Source organism: Odontesthes bonariensis, chromosome 5 (genome assembly GCF_027942865.1).
Source record: "Odontesthes bonariensis isolate fOdoBon6 chromosome 5, fOdoBon6.hap1, whole genome shotgun sequence".
Classification (NCBI taxonomy): Eukaryota; Metazoa; Chordata; class Actinopteri; order Atheriniformes; family Atherinopsidae; genus Odontesthes; species Odontesthes bonariensis.
This window is the reverse complement of record NC_134510.1, coordinates 35,522,109-35,540,358: the sequence shown is the minus strand read 5'-3', so window position 1 is coordinate 35,540,358 and position 18,250 is coordinate 35,522,109. Positions and strand designations below refer to the sequence as shown.

At 45.5% G+C, this 18,250-nt stretch overlaps 1 protein-coding gene across 3 annotated transcripts in view; it reads right to left on the bottom strand.

Annotated features, from left to right (window-relative positions):
- Window positions 1-18,250, bottom strand: part of satb1b (SATB homeobox 1b) — a 57,784-nt gene that overhangs the window by 17,607 nt on the left and 21,927 nt on the right. For all 3 annotated transcript variants that reach the window (XM_075466245.1, XM_075466247.1, XM_075466246.1), the window contains exons 6-11: window positions 14,181-14,292; window positions 13,079-13,156; window positions 9,372-9,868; window positions 6,754-6,966; window positions 3,184-3,255; window positions 2,579-2,734 (exon numbers count right to left, since the gene is read on the bottom strand). In XM_075466245.1, coding sequence (XP_075322360.1) covers window positions 2,579-2,734; window positions 3,184-3,255; window positions 6,754-6,966; window positions 9,372-9,868; window positions 13,079-13,156; window positions 14,181-14,292 — 1,128 coding nt within the window. The remainder of the gene's footprint in view (window positions 1-2,578; window positions 2,735-3,183; window positions 3,256-6,753; window positions 6,967-9,371; window positions 9,869-13,078; window positions 13,157-14,180; window positions 14,293-18,250) is intronic.

Genomic DNA, 18,250 nt, shown 5'->3' with positions numbered 1-18,250 from the left:
CCCGGTGTGCACGCAGCCTGGTCACCTGATCCCGTGCTTGCAGAAGCATGCTGGGAAACCCCGAAGAGGCAGAGTCTGAACTGCGCGCCGTGCTGACGGGACGGTGCCAGCTTCAGTGATGAGGCCTCTTCGTCACCCTCCCCCAACGATTATTTCCCTGGACCCCATATGGGCACCCTGCCAGTCTTGCCCATCCTCCATCTTCATCGCCAACCTCATCCATGCTGCTCTCCCAAGCTCAGTACCAACAGAGTTTTTTATCCAGTGCTTGGATGTTTTTTTTTTTGCTGTAGCGATGACACTTAACACTTTAAATAAAAATATTTAGCTTTTCCTGCCACATTCTCATAGGATCTAATAGAAGAAGGAAGCACTCAACACTCAATAACCTGTTAAAAATGCCCTCGAGTCACATAAAGTTATTATTTCAGTACATTTTTCAGTGGGTAACCGAAGCAGCAACGATTAAACAAAGAGTCCGTGCTGATTCTAGAAGAAACCACCAAATATTTTAGCGTGGCGTGCCTCGAAGCTTGATTCAGTAATTCTAAAATACTTGTTCTGGCTCTTTCTATAACAAAACAAATTATGTTTCATATCAGAAACTGTGAGCCAGCAGCAGCAAAATGTTATGTAGCGAACAGTCTGAACACAGGAAACCACAGCTGTCTGAGGCCATTATACTTGTAAATCAATTAATTATCATTAATGGTGTGTTCTCCATGAATCGCTCGTCTCAGAAAAAAAGTCAAGAGAATGACAAAAGAAAAATTCCCATAATAATTTAGGCAAGGACGTCAGGGATGACATTGAGAGAGGGCGCAGGGTGCTGTTGCTGTTGTTCCAAAACTAGTTTATATTATCCGAGTATCAGCCGATTGAGTATTTACAATATTGTACATTAAATCTCTTAGGAGATATTTAAGAGACAAAAGACGTCCTAAATCCTGACATTTATTGGGTTCAAATCATTTTGGGGGACATCAAACCTGAACCAATCATCCTGCATCAATTTAGATCAAACAGAAACGCTCAATTTACTCGGCTTGGACGTCTGACTTTTGGGGTTCGGGGTCGCCGTGTATTTGGAGCGGCTACTGGTCTGGAGGTGCTGGCGGCTGTGGCGATGGCGGCTGGGAAGTGAGGGTTGGCGGGGGGGGGGGGTGGGGTGGGGTGGGGGGACCAGCTGCCCGGGAAGCGCCCATTACGAGATAGAGCCAGAGATAAGTGCTCTCACAGGCCCCTTTTCAGAGGCATAATTAGCACACTTCTTATCTGCTGCTCAATTCACATTCACACCCGCCTGCCATGAATGGAACGTGAAAGAGAGGCAGAAATTGGGGGAACGGCAGAGGTAGAGGGGCAAGACGGAGAGATTGGGAGGGAGGTGGAGAAGGCACAGTGGAAACCAGTTCCCAGACAAACCATCATTTGAGAAGAGATAGACGTGAGCGAGTTAATACTGCGGCTGCCTTGCACCCCCCCCCCTCCTTTCTCTTTTTCCATCCAACCAAGGAGTCTTTGAACTCCTTAACAAAAACAGTGGTTTGTGCATCAAACTGCAATTTGGTAAAACAAAGCTATCTGAGGGTATAATCATCCTAATCAGCAAGAAAAAAATAAAGCCTTTGCAGATATTTCGAGATTATTCCGCCCTTGGTGATCCATTTCTCCCCCCCCCCCCATCTTCATCATCAAGCACAATTGTGGAAATCTTTTCAAATCTGCCTGCGACAGACACAAGAAAACCTTTAATAGTAAGTCCTTGGTGCTGCGTTTGGATTGTTTTTAATAAAGAGTTAAATTGGCGGTGTGTTTTTCTGTTTCCAACACACACAAGCTGGCATTGTGTGAGATGTGCGCTCTTTGTGAGAAGATGACGGGGCCCCCTCATCATCTTACTGCGCCGAGTTAATATAAACAGGTTTGTTTGGTGTTGAAACAGCGGCGACCGCTAAACTCCAAACCCACAATAAAGCAGACATGAGACTTCATGTCGATAGCTCTCCGCGCCGGTGCAACGAGGCGAATTCTGCTGCATGTTTAACAGACTTCTGATTCTTCTTTTGTATATATTCATGTAGCGCAAATCAAAAAAGTGTGAAAGTTTCAACGCTTTGATGGGCGTGCGTGCGTGACTGGGTGTTATGAGTGTCTACGAGGAGCTAATCAAATGTGCCTCGGGTAAAGGATTAGCTTATTTGGACACAAACAGACCCGTCTCAAAGCTAAAAAGATCTTTATTCACTCGCTTTAAATTAAAAGACATCCATGTTTGTGTGTGCGTGTGTGTACAATTATATATGCAGGTTGGGAACTCCGGGACGGATCAGAGGGATAACTTTAGGAAAAGATTAGCACCGTTAGCAAAGGAGGCTAGTTTATCTTAGAATAAAAGAGAGAGGGAATCTGAAATGTGTTTTTTGACAAAGAGCCGAGGATTTCAGACCAAAATAATGAAGCCATTTCTGAAGGAGGGAAAAAAAAACACTCGAAAGCACAAAGGGCCAATTTGCAGCAAACTTTTCTCCTTGTTTTTTCTGTTCTGTCAAGTGTTTAATGAGTGTGCTTTTGGTACCTGGCTCTTGGAGGCAGCCACCTTGGCGAACAGGGCCTGGGACACTTTGGCCCGCTTCATCTCCTGCTGGATCTCATCGTAAATGGTGGAGTTGATATTGAGGATGCAGCTCTCCGTCTTGCCGTTCCACTCACTTGGCAGAGGTGACGGTTTTACCTGTTAAATGAGTGAAAATGAAGTTTAATGCAAAAGCCCAAATTCAAATCCTCTTATTTTTATGAGACATATGTATCGTAAAATGTCCTTTGTATTAGATCGATTTCAACAGCTCTATTTCACCCTATCATCAACTGCTGTTTCACTAATTCTGCATATCTGCACTGTATCTAATGTACAACTGATTTATCTTTATCGTCCCAGCTTTTTCGATACCAAATTTGGCAAAAACAAGCACAAAATACAATAATCTGTTGCTAAACTTCTGTGCGGATTTCTAAAAATAGTGCATGGAGATGAAAATATTAGCTCTGCCCTTGCAACATAAACTGTTTCAACAGAAAAAGGACTGCATGTGGAGAGATTTTAGAGTGCGTATTGTCTCCTGAGTGTAATTGTGTGTTTGGATTGGTGGTGCTGGAGTAGAGTGGGTGAAGTTGTTTGCTCACAGGTGAAATGCCAACGGGGATTCGGGGATTCCAGTCCTCGGGCCTTACGCTGTTGCAGTCTTCCCTTCGTGGCTGTAGTGTGGAGAACACAACACAGCCATGTTTGTTCAGGACTCACACGGACAAAAATAAAGGGAATCTGTCTACAAAGCGTGCACACACACTCATGCATGCTCCTACTTCACACACACTGGAGTGTCGATTACACCTACGCACAGAACCAGACTGTTACTTTGCTCAAAAACACTTAGATGTGTTGTATGAAATGTGATTATTCTTATGTCAAGCTGGTGATTAAAAAGCAAATGCAAGTCAAGTGAAATCAAATCATTTTTAATCAGAGGCTTGTTGCATCTCTACAAAAATCCTTTGACAAGGTAACAAGCATCCTAATAAAAGCATTACCCAAGAACCATTAGCATATGAATCATTCCATACGAGGCTTTTTGAAAGGAGGGCTGGGTATGAGTGTGAGTGAATGGCATTCAAATAAACCATAATAACACCAACAGCGACCAACTCCTACCAAATATAAGGCTGTGACAAAAACACATATATATTCAAGTATTTGTCTAGACACCAAATAGGAGTTTTACGCCTTAAAAACAATCACATAATCCTAAAATTTGTGGTGAAATCGGAATGTCTGCGCATCCTTGGGCTTTTTTTTTTTGTATCTTCTTTTATGACACCTCGTGGCGGGCACGTCAGTCTGAGCGGGACGATCCTGTGTCGGGCAAATTGTTAAGGCCGGGACGTGCACTAACTGGCTTTTGGGGAGCTGCGTCGACCCATCAGCACACATGAGAGAAACATACCTCTGCATCTGTTTTTACGAGCCCAATAAAAACCCTCCTCTGTCTCTGGCTCAATTGCCACCCTGGCTGATTTATGTGCGTAAATTCACACCGCATTGCTCCGTAGGAGAGGCTGGCACACGGCCAGGTGTGTGCAGTGTGCAGAGCCTGTGTGTCTGCGGCGGTGTGGGAGAATTACCTTGTGCAGGAGCAGGTTTAGATGATAAATGTCAGTGTGTTTAAGTCATACGGGTGATGCGTATTAGGCCTCGAGCTATTGTACCGATGTACCTACAGCACTGAGTGACGTGGAATAAAAATCACGCAGCGGCGTCTTTGAACACCTTGTGCCTTGTTTTTAGTCTTCGTCTTTACTTTCTACCTTTGCAGATCTACGCGTGTCGTGTTTTGCGCTTTTATTTCGTTGAAAGCTGCTTTTGGATCTGCTGAAAAGGCGTTGTTAGATTTTTATCTGTAGGCAAATACTGACATGGAAATATCCTGAAGATTTATAGCTTCTCATCAGGCTTCAGGTGCACAAATGAAAACACTCACAGCAGGTTTTCCAGCCAATACATTTCTTTTCATTCTTCTCTTTTACTTTAAAGTCTTGTGCAGAGCCCCACCCCCCCTCTTTGTCCCTGAATCTCTGCCCCAGCCTCTGATTATAAAGATGAGCTGTGAACTCCTTAAGTGGCCCTGCTTATGTTCAAGCACCGTTGCTTCAGAATATAGCTCTCTTTTTAGCTTTGTACGGGCTGCAACTGCCAGCACGCTGAGCCCTTTCATGAGGGAGGCTTGCTTTTTGGAGACGGGTGGGCCCACGCCTTGCTCTTACTTTTCTCTTTACCTGAATAAAAGCCAAACCTTCACTGAGGACAGGACAGAGGGAGCCTTTGTCGGCCCCTCTCACCTCCCAGATGCAGCTGACCGCACTTCAAATGGGCTTAAGTGGTAGAAAGTTGCCACATACCTCTCAAATGAGGGACACCGACTTGCACAGAGGGTACAAAGTTGTGCTGTGGTATGCAGGGATTTTAAAAGAGCCACTGACTAAACGAGGTTTGATCTTTCACTGAGCTCATCATCACTATTTTTTATTTTTTAAATGGGAGGGCTGTTAGTGCTGGCTAATGCGCGGTAAAAGGTCAGAATTAGCACAGAAAATGATCCATCAGTTGTGCACCCTTCTCACCTGTGTGGCGAGGAGGACGGGGATGATGCGGAGCTCATTTACATGCTGAAAGAATGTAAAGTATGTTCTCTAGCGTGCGTGTTGGCAGAGCGAATCGGCTCTTATTTATTCCACGTGTTTCCAGACCGGCTGCAGCCTGATACAACGGGAGAGAATGTGAGCTGTGCAACAACACACCGTGTTAGCATGGCGCTCGTATGCATTCTAGCTGTTGTGACATGTAAAAACAAGGCATGTTAATGAGTGCATGAGGTGTGTGTGTGTTTGCACGGTATAAACGTGCAACAGGGGGAATATTCTGAATGAGAAACACAACAGAAGGACATTTCTTAGTACTGTTGCTGCGCTTATGTCACGAGGTTTGTCTGGATTCAGTCTGTGAGACCATTAAATGACAATAAGGAAATGATACACCACTTCTTTCACTCCACACCTGCCCTGCGTTCGCTTCTTCATCCCCGACTGCAGGTAAACACATTCATTCTTCCAGCTTTGTCCTACCACAGAAAGTTCTCCTTTAGTCTAAGTTAAAGCTAACGATCTGCCACACTAACAAGCCGAATAATATCTGAAAGAGTAAAGACTTCCGTTCTCCTAAGTGTGTGATTAAAGTGTTGGGAACATTTTACAAACGGACCAAAGTCCCTTCAGATTTAAGATGTGTATGATCTGTAAATGTTTCATTTGACCATATTTTGGGTTTCCCTTTAGATCTCATGACAGTGTGTTTATGAGACACAGTCGAGCAGTTATCTCCCGAGTTGTTGCTCTGAAAACGACAAATTAGTGTCAGAATGTTGTAAAGACGAGCGGCTTGTGTAAAAACGGTCATTTCATTCTGAGAAACACAATTGCTCAGAACTTACACTCACTTCCCCTAATGGAATGGATGGACTCGTTTCCTGCTTCTAGTGTACAAGCAGTGGCAGAAACCACATGAAACAGAAACAGGAAATGACCCCTCGGTGCTCGGTCTCGCTTCTGAACAGTTGAAGCTACTGAAAGGAAGCCGCTAATAACAGCGCTAACTGCAGAGCAGAATAAAAATGTGGGCCCATACATTGTGTTTGTGTGAGCAGAGTGTAAAAGTACAAACTAGGAACATAGATTATTTAGTGAACTACAGAATATGAATACATAAAGTCTAAGAATAAAGCCAATTTATAACAAGTGGAAATACAGCTCATGTTCAGTAGTTCATCTGAACTTTCTTCTTCTTCCACAGAAGGAGCTGAAGGAGTTATTGTGCATCCAAGCACTGATACATGACGTGCAGGCTTACTACTGCAGCCACCTCAGGGGCAACATCTGGGCTTTTTTTTGTTTTTTTGGGGGGGTGGGGGTTAGCTCTCTCCCTTATCGTTTGTTGTCCAGCTTTTTTTGCCGTGAAGCGAACAAAAGAATGTAAATACGGTCACTTTCCGTGCGTTACAGACACGATTTATTCGTGTGGTGCTGCAGTGGCGCTACGACAACCGACTGAACACTGAAAGTCAGTTTTACTGATCATCTAAACACAAAACGGCGCTCTGTCTTCAAGCAACTGCCTCAGAAAAGAGTAGGAGAGCAGCACGGTACCTGTACGGGCCGACTGGGCGGTGTGCTGATGAGGGGAGCAGAGCCCATGGCGGAGGCCGCCGTGAGGCTGCGCTCCCGCTCCTCCTGATAGATGCGGTCACGCTCGGCTTCTGGGAGCTGCAGGAAGTTCTGCATGGCGCGCAGGTTGACCAGCAGCGACTGAGACGCCGTCTTGGGGTCTTCCTCCTTACGTAGGATCTCAGACAGTAAGCCCTACGTGAAAAAAATAAAAATAAAAAATGATGGAGAAGAGTAGCAAAAAAAGGTGATTTCACGTTTTTTACATTTCTGTGGAAGCAGGTAAAGTAGGAGGATAAACTCTTCCTTTCTGCAATCATTCGCCGTCTGTCTCTCTTTTTAGAAAATCCTCCCATCGAACCAACCTTCACATTGTCCTGCTTCTCCTGAAGTGAAAAACTATCGCACTGCTCCGTTCAGACGACAAAACCACTTCAGCCAAAACTTCTTGTTTCACGTCTGAATCCTGCACATCTTCTGATGCATTCTTTTAATTGCTTTGGATAAGAGTGCAGCTATTTAGGTGAAATGTCTCGTTCAGCGGGCAATCAGTGTATCCTCTGTTTACTTTTCAATAGCGCTCAATTCCGTCATTATGAGACAGTGATGACTCCATTATCAGAGATGTGTGATTGGGCCTTTTCATCAGCTCTTGGCCACACACTGTGCAAACCGTCGCTCTGCTTCTCTCACCATCAATACGTGTGATTTGGTAATAAAACAAGGTGATGGGGAAAACACGCGTGTGCTTTTTTTTCTATTTATTTCTAACATTTAAGTTCTCTTGGATTAATGAGCGGAGCTGGAAGATGTGGCTGGTGATGTACGACGACTAAAACACTGCAGAAGCACTTCATGGATGCCGGTTTTCAGGGGACACGTCGGTGGCCTGTGATTAAACTGTGCCTATCACAGTCTACATTATTCAGTGTGCGAGTGTGCTTTTCATTCTTTGGCATCGACTCCCGACTGCCTGCTTATGTATCCGGTCGATGGGTTTCCTCCCCATAAAGGAAAACAACCACAGCTTCTCCCGTGTGTCTCCTCTGATCTGCCTCCTGCATCGACAGCAGCCCCTCCATGTCACTATCTGCTGCACCTCCCCCTCCTTTTTATTAATGCTGGCTTGTGGAAAAATACACAAACCTAATAAATAATCCTCCACAGGCACACTCTCCAACCGCACATTGGGCTAATTCCTCATATCAGCCGCAGATAAGACCCGTATGTTAGAGCTTCCACAATCTGCACAAAAAACACCACTGTGTGACTCGACCATGTGACACGCAAACATCCATTTCTTTAGGGGCAGCGGGGAGTTTGTTATAGTTCTAAATCTGATAGATTCTTATCTTTTTTCTTCCCTTTTTCACACATACCAAATGAATGAAAATAGAGTATGAGGTCATATGTCCATCTATCCATCTATTTAGGTCTTAAAGGATCAGTTTGATTGTATGAGTCACTCGTCCATAATCAGTATATTACTGATTATTAAATAAGTATAGAGTGATGTCAGCGATGGCACCCTGAAGAGTCGATGCAATAATCAGAATATTTCCACTGCTTTACCATCAGATGGCACTTTCCACTTGCTGCCTCAGCGGTTTAAAGGCTTTTTTTTTGGGTGAAAATGAAGAAAAGTCCCACGGTAACACAAACTAAGCAGACATATTCCAGCAGCTCTCAGGCAATTTCTGTCAAAAAAAAAAAAATAAAATCATAAATACTTTAAAATCTTGATGAAATAAGACAATGCAAACAGCCTTGGTGCTGACCCTGTATCTGGGTAGGACTGACCAACCGAGCATCAAAGAAACCCAACCATCCCTTTAAGAAATGAACAGCTCTCAACAAGAAATGAGAAGCTACGTATTGTAGCAGCGAGAGAACGGACGACACGACCAAACCTGGGATCGTTCACATGGCAGACTGCCAGCTGTCCTCAAGAACAGTGGAGATGCTATCTGGAGTGACTGATAATTATGAATGAGGCTGTGGCTTCAAACAGGAAGTCTTTCTTAACACTTCACAGCAGCCCTATGAATCTTTTTCTTTTTTAAGTGAGAAACCGTTCACAGAGGGGGAAGACTTTTCTTTTAGGTTTGATGCCTTAAGCGAGATGATCTTAATGGAAACATTGGACAATAAATGCTTAAAACATGTTAAAAAGCTGGGAACTATTGTTGAGTCAAGGTGAATTAGGAGCATCACCTGCCTCACTTTTCACCCGGTAGTTTTAGAGTTTCACAGCTGGGATCAACAGATGCACAGACTGACCGCTGCCACAGCTGGATGGAGCCCCCCCCCCCGCCACACAGGTGGGCTCACGCTGCATCGTTGAATCTCATTGGTTGAATACTCGGCAGGACAAACTTGCCACAAATATGTAAGCTGCACAATCTGCCAATGTCTGTAACTTAGTCCGCATTTCAAAGAACTTACATTAAAAAGTATGAAATTAAACTCTTTAAATAAGTTCCTGAGACTTTTCTTTATAAATATGAGTGATGATGGAATCATAAATTGTTTTATCATCTAATTAAGCGAGTCCTTCGGTTTTTTTGTTGTTTTTTAGTGAATTAAGTCTCCGTCCTCACCTGGGTTCTGTTGAAGGCCACCCGGGCGAAGACGGCCTGTGAGATGCCGGCCCGCTTCAGCTCGTCCCGCACCCACTGGTAGATTTCAGAGGACACCTCCGTGTTGGACGCCACCTGTGGCTCCATGGGCTTGGTGTGGGAGCTGCGGTTGACGGGCGGATGGTTGAGGTACTGCTGCGACAGCGACTGCTGCGCCAGCAGCCGGTTCACCGCGTACTGCTGGTTGAGGATCTGCGCCATCACAAGCTGCTGGTTCACCAGCTGGGGGCTGATGGGTGTGGACACCAAGCCCGGGTGGTGCAGACCGGGAAGCTGGGGCTGGCGTCCACCGGCCTGGCTGCTGTGTGGGGGTGGAGCGTGAGAAAGGGGCGGCACCGGTGAGGAAGGAGTCTGCTCCGCCGTGCTGCCCGGGATAGGCTGCTGCTGGGAGAAACCCATGTGGTTGTGGCTGTGGTTAGAGCCGGGAGGGGAGAGGTCGGACAGGCTGTCCATTTCCGCTGAAGAAAGAGGGAGGAGAAAATCTTAATATGGACTTTATAAAACAACCATTGATTTAAGGTTTGTAGAGACAAATGTAGAGACAAACACAGTCGCTTTAGAGAAGGAGATCAGCCCGGGTGATGTAAAAGTTCTCGTTTCATTGACCCAATTATGAAAATCAGTTTAATGGCTCCATAACCGTAGTCTCTAATCAGAAGAAAGGGAACAGACCTGGTCTGCGTCAGATCAAATTTTAGCCTGGGGTGAATCTTTGCCTGTCAGTTAACATTCCTGTTTACTCTCTATGGGAAGGGAATACAGTCCGGCTTCCACAGCAAATCAAGGAAACCAAATTACGAACAACAAAAAAAAAAAAAAAAGGCACTGGATTTTTGGTGTCCTTCCTATAACCAGTTCCCCCTTCAAAGGCTTCCCGCTCCCCGACTGGATACGACACAGCTGATCAGCCAGAGAGTGGCGCAAAGAAAAAAAGAAGATGGAAACGCAGATAAAAGAGCCTCATTGTGTTTGACCTGTGTCTTCCACAAGCCATGCCTTCAAAATTAGGTTCAGAATGTCTGTGGCCTCGTGAAAAAAAAATAAAATAATCTCTCACAGACAGTGGAGTGTGTGTGTGAAGGTAAAGGATTAATGTGTGCATGTGTGTGTATCCACAGGCAGAAGCAATACTGCTAAATCTGATTCTCTCTTTGCATCCTTAATTCTAAAATAAGGAACACACGCTGGCCAATATGACATTTTTAGGGGAGGATGGTTTAAATATAAATGTGAAGAAGTGGACAAAGACAGAAGGAGCACACATCAGAGGGTGTAGAAACGACCTTCTTTGAACGTACTTTAACAGATCTGAATTGAAGTGTTAAAAAGAGAAGAAAAAAAAAGTCTATCTGCATCATTTAATGGCACTTTTAGGAGATGTTTGTGGTATCTCTGGCTTTGGGAATCCTTAAGTCCTATAATGGCTGCTGGGGAATATTTCAAGACAAGTTTAAATTACGTGCTTAGAGGATGAAAACAATGATTAAAGATTGAAAGTACTACCCACAGTGAAGTGAATAAGCAGTTGGAACAGCCGAATGTTTTCAGGTTACTGCTTCTCTTCACTAATGCCGAGGCTTTTTGCATATACTGTGCCGAATGAGTGAGGGGGCAGCGCTGAAGGATTCGTACGGATGCCAGCATCGACACCTCAGAAGTGGGCTCCAGCCTCCACATCCAGCATGAGATTGGTGTTGGGAGGGAGGGGGAGTCTTCAACGAGCTACATTTTACAGTAGATGAAAGATCCAATGCACGGCTGTTTTGAAAAGAAATATCCGCAATAATCGTGTGTATGAACTGCTGTTTTATTTTATAAAACACCCGGTCTAAGAACGTTTGTCAAAAACAAACGACGTGGAGTGGAGGGGTGGGAAGGACAAAAAAAAATCTTGGTAATAATCACATCTCTTCTCATAATCCCTGGCATTCCCTGGCTCTGATGGTATGGCATGCCTATTCACTTATATATGTGTGTGTGTGCACATATGCTTGCTCACGCAGACTGCTGGGGGGCATACTCACAGCACACAAACACAGAGGCACATGGAGGCATTTCCATGCAAATTGAAAAGAGAAGGGGTGACAGAAGAGCATGGCAGGCCCTGGGAGAAAAAGGCTGCCACAGAAGCGGGAGTCCTCGTGTGGAATCCTGCCACAAAAGAGCCCCGGATTAAACGCACAATGGGAATGGGATGTTGGCTGTGGGAGGGAGGGAGTGCATGTGTGTGTGTGTGTGAGAGAGAGAGAGAGAGAAACGAGAAAGAGACACATTGACCCGACTCTCGCTCCTTCATTCGCCTCCCTGCACCAGCAAGGACAAGTCAAAAGAAGCCTCCTCACCCCCGCAGGCGGCAGGTAACACCACTTCAGCTGAGTAAGTTGGCAGCACTTGTGATCAGGTACCGACTCCCTGCGACTTCAGCCTCCAGCTGTTTGGGAAATGCAATGTGGTGAAGCAAATGCAGAGACACGCAAGAAGCCAGAGCGTAAAGAGATGGCCGTGCTATTCTCTCTTCCAGCTTTCATACTTGGCAATTGTCGAGCGCTTTCTCTTCCGTTTGTTGCCACACGGAGCAGAAAGCAGCTCGCCGTGAATATTGAGTTTGAGGGAGTTGCCACGGGCCTGTGGCGGGCACCTGAGGCTTGTGCGCCAAGTTTTGAGGTTTTGGCTACGAAGTCATGTGGGTACTCGAGTCTGTGTGAATGTGAGTAAACACTTCTTGAGATGTTATCACTACCTCTGTGTACGAACACATAATGCGGTTAGGTGCTTATCAGGACTTGATGTCCTAAACACAACAAACAAAAGCAGTTAAACAATAACATGTCTTATAAATTTAACAATACACAGCTGAGAAGTGACGTTACGGTTTAAACGTTGTTCCCTCTTCTCTTTGTGTATCATACCTCTTCATGTGCATGTTAAAGGTCGGCGAACTAACAAAGCACAAAGCAGTGAAAACACCCTTCCTGAGCTGTCAGAAAGTCAAATTTTTCCTCCCCTCACCTGTCCACATCACCATCAAACACAAAATGCTTCCCCGATGGGACATTTTAGCACACCTCAAACATGAAATGAGCAGCTACCTGCACTCCATCTTTGAAGCTTAAGCTGACCAATCAGAGCACACCGGATCTTTTGAGGATCTGGCCTTGAAGAAGAAGCTAAGGTGGAACACTTCAGACAGAAAGCTGCTGCAGGAATGTTTTTTTATATCAAAACATTGAGACTCCGACTCTGTAAAAGTTGTAGCTGTAGGCTGAGGAGGTTCATTCCAAACTACGAATGAGCTGGATTTTCATACATACATATTCTAATGTGACTTTCATTGGTTTAGGGATCAAGATAAAGAGTCAGTTTAGGCAGGAAGGTAACTAGTAGGCATTCAGCTTATGTATTCAGGAGGAGATCGAGCCTTATACCCTTAAATGTACAGTGTGTGCACATCTTCTTCTTCTTCTTCTGCAACAAAAACCTGGTCTATATGAAGTAAATACTTTGGAATCAAGGTTAACTTCAAGAAAATTGGGGTTATATGTGCAGCTGTTATGTTTAAGGTTACGTTAAGTAGGAAGAAAATGTATTTATACATGCACACAAAGTCATCCATGTGCGTTAAGTCATCTGTATGCGCGTTTGTGTGTAGCGCCCATGTTGCAACATACCTAGTGCATTGGCACGTGGGCTCTCACGGAGGACACACGTCCCCAGGTAGCCCTCCAGCTGGGAGGGTTGGCGCATGCCTGCACAGTCGGATGGCAGAGCACGCACATGCACACACACACACACACACACACACACACACACAAAACGAAGAGTTGTGAGGAAAGAAACAAAGGGTTAAGGATTTCTACAGATCGTCTCTCCCACACCAGCTACGCAGGAATAAAAAACAACGATAAATTTACCATCATTAAAGGCCAGACTGGCAGCTGCAATATTTTCACTTTTGAGGAACATAAAACCCAAAAAGAAATAAACTGGGACAGAGTAAGCAAAAACAAATACACAAGAGCAGCAGGTCTACAGTAACTAATGTCACTTTAACAGCAGAGGAAAGGATCAGATAAGATGTGATCACAACACACGCTTTGCATGGAGGCTGAGGAAACATTCGGATACAGAATCTCCTCTGTCATCACGGTGAGCAATAGCACACGGGCAAAGAAAAAAGATTAAGTTCAACAGATTGCTCAAACTAATATCTCGGCGCTGCACTCCCTCATGAGTCTCCCAACACAGAGCTGTTCTGCTTAATCAAAAGACAGGAAAATATATTGGAAGTCTATCCCCAGCCTTGGTGCTACTGGTATTACAGTATAACCCCATTTCCTGGCAGGTCAAAGGGCATTTTCTGTAGATAATGTAAAGCAATGCATTTGCTGAGGGTAGATAAGAAAACATAATTGAATTCTCGTCCAGGCGATGGCCCGTTAAAGTCATCACCGCCTTTTGTTTCGTAAAAACTTAAGTTTAAAACACACCATAACATTCAGAGGCCTCTCTTTGGCTCCGGCATTAGTCTTAGTTAAGGCAATAATGGATAATTCAAAGATAACACCGGGTTCAACTGCGCGGAGTCATGTTGAATTATTAGATAACAAGATAAAAATGTATTTCTGCTGCATGCAACAGCAGGAAGACAAAGAGACGGTGGGTTCGGGGACGTACAGTAACGATGACTGCTGTGAATGTGTAAACCAGTGTGTATGTGCAAAGGGACAAAAGTGTGAGCGCCATACTTTTGCGCCCCTCCGTTTTGCTTACCCATCATATCTTTTGTCTTCTTGAAATGTTTATACCAGCGCCCAAATTCCTGACACTTCGCCGCCGACACATTTGCATAGTAAGTGCTGTTCACAATGGAGGAAATCATACTCTGAAAGAGAGAGATTGATTGAGACAGACGGAGAGACTTTAGATTCGCATTGTGGGAAGCATAGATACAATATAAAGGCTTGTGAAACATGCAGTAACACCGTAGCTTGTCAAAACACTTAAAATATAGGGATATGGTAAAACCCTTTACCACCCCCCTATCAAAAAAAAAAAAAGCCAACATGCAGAAATTTGGGATCCTTTTTTCATACTAACAACAAATAACATCCAACAAAGGCTTTATCTGCATCTGTGCTTTTTATCAAATGCCACTGAGTTTGTTCTACAGAGTGGGTCCATTACAGTATCAACTGAGTCTTACATCTGTTGACATCAAGAGGAAGCGGCAAGAAAGATATTTACCTTCAGATTGAAAGAAGGTAGAGGCTCACTGAGCGTCAGCAGCTGTGGAGTTGGGCAACATAAACAGATAAGCTCCTTTTATTTTTCGGGTCTTTATTGAAACAATCTGTTAGAGGAGACAACTTTAAGCAGACTCGAGGCCACGGTGAGCATGTGGCTCTGACGTATGTGCGCTCCCAGCTCTCCCTATACAGTCGGGCTCTCTGCCCTCTCAACATTCACTTCAACCGCTCACCTTCACCTGAGAAAAGACAAAGAGCTGTTTTTTTTCCCCCCATCCAGTTTCATTAAAATGAATGTTTTAACACCTCGCCAGCCTCCGGGTGAATATCCAGGTTGGTGCAGGAGAAATTGTTTTTGATTGTTATAAATATTCAAAAGAACCAAACCATCTGTTTTCAAATTAAAGGTAAGCCATCTTTATCATTTTCTATAATATATGCGCTTGGAGGATGGCGGGGGAACCTTCTGGCAGAGTAGCATGGCTCACAAATGAAGTGCTTCAGGATGCTTCTGGTTCTCTGGCTTCAGCTTCTCTGCACAAAAAGGGGGGCAAAGGGTGACAGCTGTGCTGTCGAAAAGGTCGGTCAGACTCCTGACCCCTTCGATAAAGCTGTGTGCACATCATGGAATAGCACCGCTGCTCAGTCTTGACACAGAACACAACAAAAACTTTGTGCAGACTCAAAGCTTTCTTTGTCAAGGAGCAGCAAACTTACAGGATGTGGACTTCATAAAAGAAGTCGACTGCTGTGCGACCGTTCTTTACAACTAAAACCCACCAAAACCACTAATCATCCAACGCGTCATTCCTCTCATACCTGCCTGCGCTGGGTGGAGTCAGATGTAGCTGCCTTTTGTTACACACACTCAGCTGCTTCTTCTTCTTTCAGGGGGAAAGAAAGACAGCTGAGGAGAGTCACATTGGTGACTGCAGCTGGGTGTGAATCTGTGCCAACCAGGCTACGGTGCATCATCCCGTCATGATGAAAAACAGAGGGGGGTGGAGAGGTCTGCAGTTGGACTTGCACAGTATAACAAAGCAGTCTTTTATAGATATATTGAAAAGCCTTCATTCAATAAAAACCCTGATGGAGTTCAGGTTAGGGTTAGGAAGTCAGAATTAGCCTTTTAATGGGTGAATCCATGAAGCAGTTCCTTCTCTTGGATTTATGCAATATTGTTATTATGGAAAATTAACTGCTGCTTCACCCTTCTCTGCTCTTAAAATGGCAGATCCTCTCTGTTACTTATGATGTACAGAAGCCAGAGTGAGCCGGAATGACTGATGTTCTTTGGGATTTATTGCCTTGGAAAAGGTGAACATTTGGGACGACGACGTGTAGATTTGGCAGCTTGACCTGGTTCTAACTCCAAACCCAAAGATCCATCGGAAAATCGTAGATATCAAAAAAAAAAAAAGGGGGAGTTTTCCTTTCAGTCAGGGGGAAAACGAACACCTCTCCTCCAGCCTGCCATGTTTTATTTACAGTATATCTGGGCTAAGGCGGCTCCAGGCAACAAACAAGAGGCCTGCAGATCTTTCTCACTCCCTTTTCCTCCGCCATCTTTGACACAGATGTTCTAATAAACGCTGCTCATTAATCAGCCCTCTCCCTCAATATATCACTCTACCTCTCACAGGGGGCCCTGTCTGTGTGTGAGGGAAACAACACTCACACACACACACACACACACACACACACACACACACACACACACACACACACCTACTACACTCCCTTCTCCCCACTTCTCTGTCACACACACATGCATACCCACTAAGTGAAATCAAGCAGATAACCAGAGCCTCTGCTTCCACTGTGGTGCCAGCAGGAGGCCTGTGCTAGGGTTTGTCAACAGGTAGCAAGACTGCGAGCGTGTGTGCACGAGTCCCAGGGTGTGCCAGTGTGTGTGTGTGTCTGTGTGTGTGTGTGTGTGTGTGCGTGGACCCTTTAAGTGATAGCCATCTGCAGCACAGAGAGCTTATCAGCAAGACCAGGAAGTGGCACTGGGCTACTATCGGTCCCCAACATCTACTCCACTCCCCAACAAGAGAGACAGGAAGAGAGGAGAGTGCATGTGTGTGTGTGCATGTGTGAGTGTGAGAGAACAGCAGTGCAGCAGGCAGGTACTGCAGGCAGCCAGCTGCCAGCATTACACCGGCAAACACACACCCAGTAAAACTCCTGCAGACAAACACACACCCAGTACAACATGCACCCAGTACAACACACACCCAGTACAACACACACCCAGTACAACACCCACCCAGTACAACACCCACCCAGTACAACACGCACCCAGTACAACACGCACCCAGTACAACACGCACCCAGTACAACACACACCCAGTACAACACGCACCCAGTACAACACGCACCCAGTACAACACCCACCCAGTACAACACGCACCCAGTACAACACGCACCCAGTACAACACACACCCAGTACAACACGCACCCAGTACAACACGCACCCAGTACAACACACACCCAGTACAACACACACCCAGTACAACACACACCCAGTACAACTCCTGCAGACACACCTAACACACCATTCTGCTGTGAACGCACACACATTCGACTTAGCCTGATGTCTTGAATCAGCTGGGGAGAAAAGGTGCGTCCTATTTGTGCCGTGCCATCATCTAGAAGAGCTCAATTATGGCACATATCCACCTCAACTGGGATGACCCCCCCCCCCCCCAACCAACCTTGCAACCTAACACACACTTAGAAATACACACAAACACAAGTGCACTGGCAACTAGCTTGCGCCCGTGGCAGCTGAAGTGGTAAAGGCCTGCAAAGATGGCATTTTGATGACTATCTGCTGCTGCGCGACACAGCAGCTGGTGCATCAGGGGCCGCCCGGTGAGAGCGAGCAGGGGGTGGGCAAGAAGAGGTGGTGGTGGTGGTAACGGGGAAAGGGTGAGGTGGAAAGGTGGGGTGGGGTGGGAGTCTCGTTTGTTGCCATAGTTTCTGCGAACACGAGCAAAGGGGGTTGCTAAGCTTGTAGACAACCTCGGTAGCTAAGAAAAAAAAAAAAAGCCTGATTGGCCGATCGAAGCAGGAGAAGTTTAATTCAGCAGACTCTTCGCTGAGATACTAAGTGTGAATCCTTAAGAGTGCTTCCTGTGTCTGCAGGTCAGAATCTATTCCTCCAGCAGAAGTGAACGCTCTCTTATTCCTCACGCCATTTGTAGGCCAAACACACAAAGCATGACTCCTCACTACAAAAGAATGAAACTAAATGTCTGACAAGGCACCGCACAAAAGAAGCTAGCTCCCCACCGCCCCCCCCCCCCCTCTGTGCTCTACTCCTGCCTTGTCCCCTCAGAGCCTTGTTCAGAGGTGGGCTGATTCTCTTTCACTCGCTGTGGTTCTCTCATCTGTTAACCTCTCTTTTCGGTCTGGGATTACGCAGCAGAATATCAAGGAAACACTAATCCTAAAAAGGTGCCACTCTTCTGTTCCCTCCTGCGACGCCCCTTTCTCCTCCTACTGGCTTCACTTGTGGGGGAAATCTAACGGGGAGGGCGACGTGCGGGCAACATTCATTTGTGACAACCAGGCTCAGCTGGGTCCAGC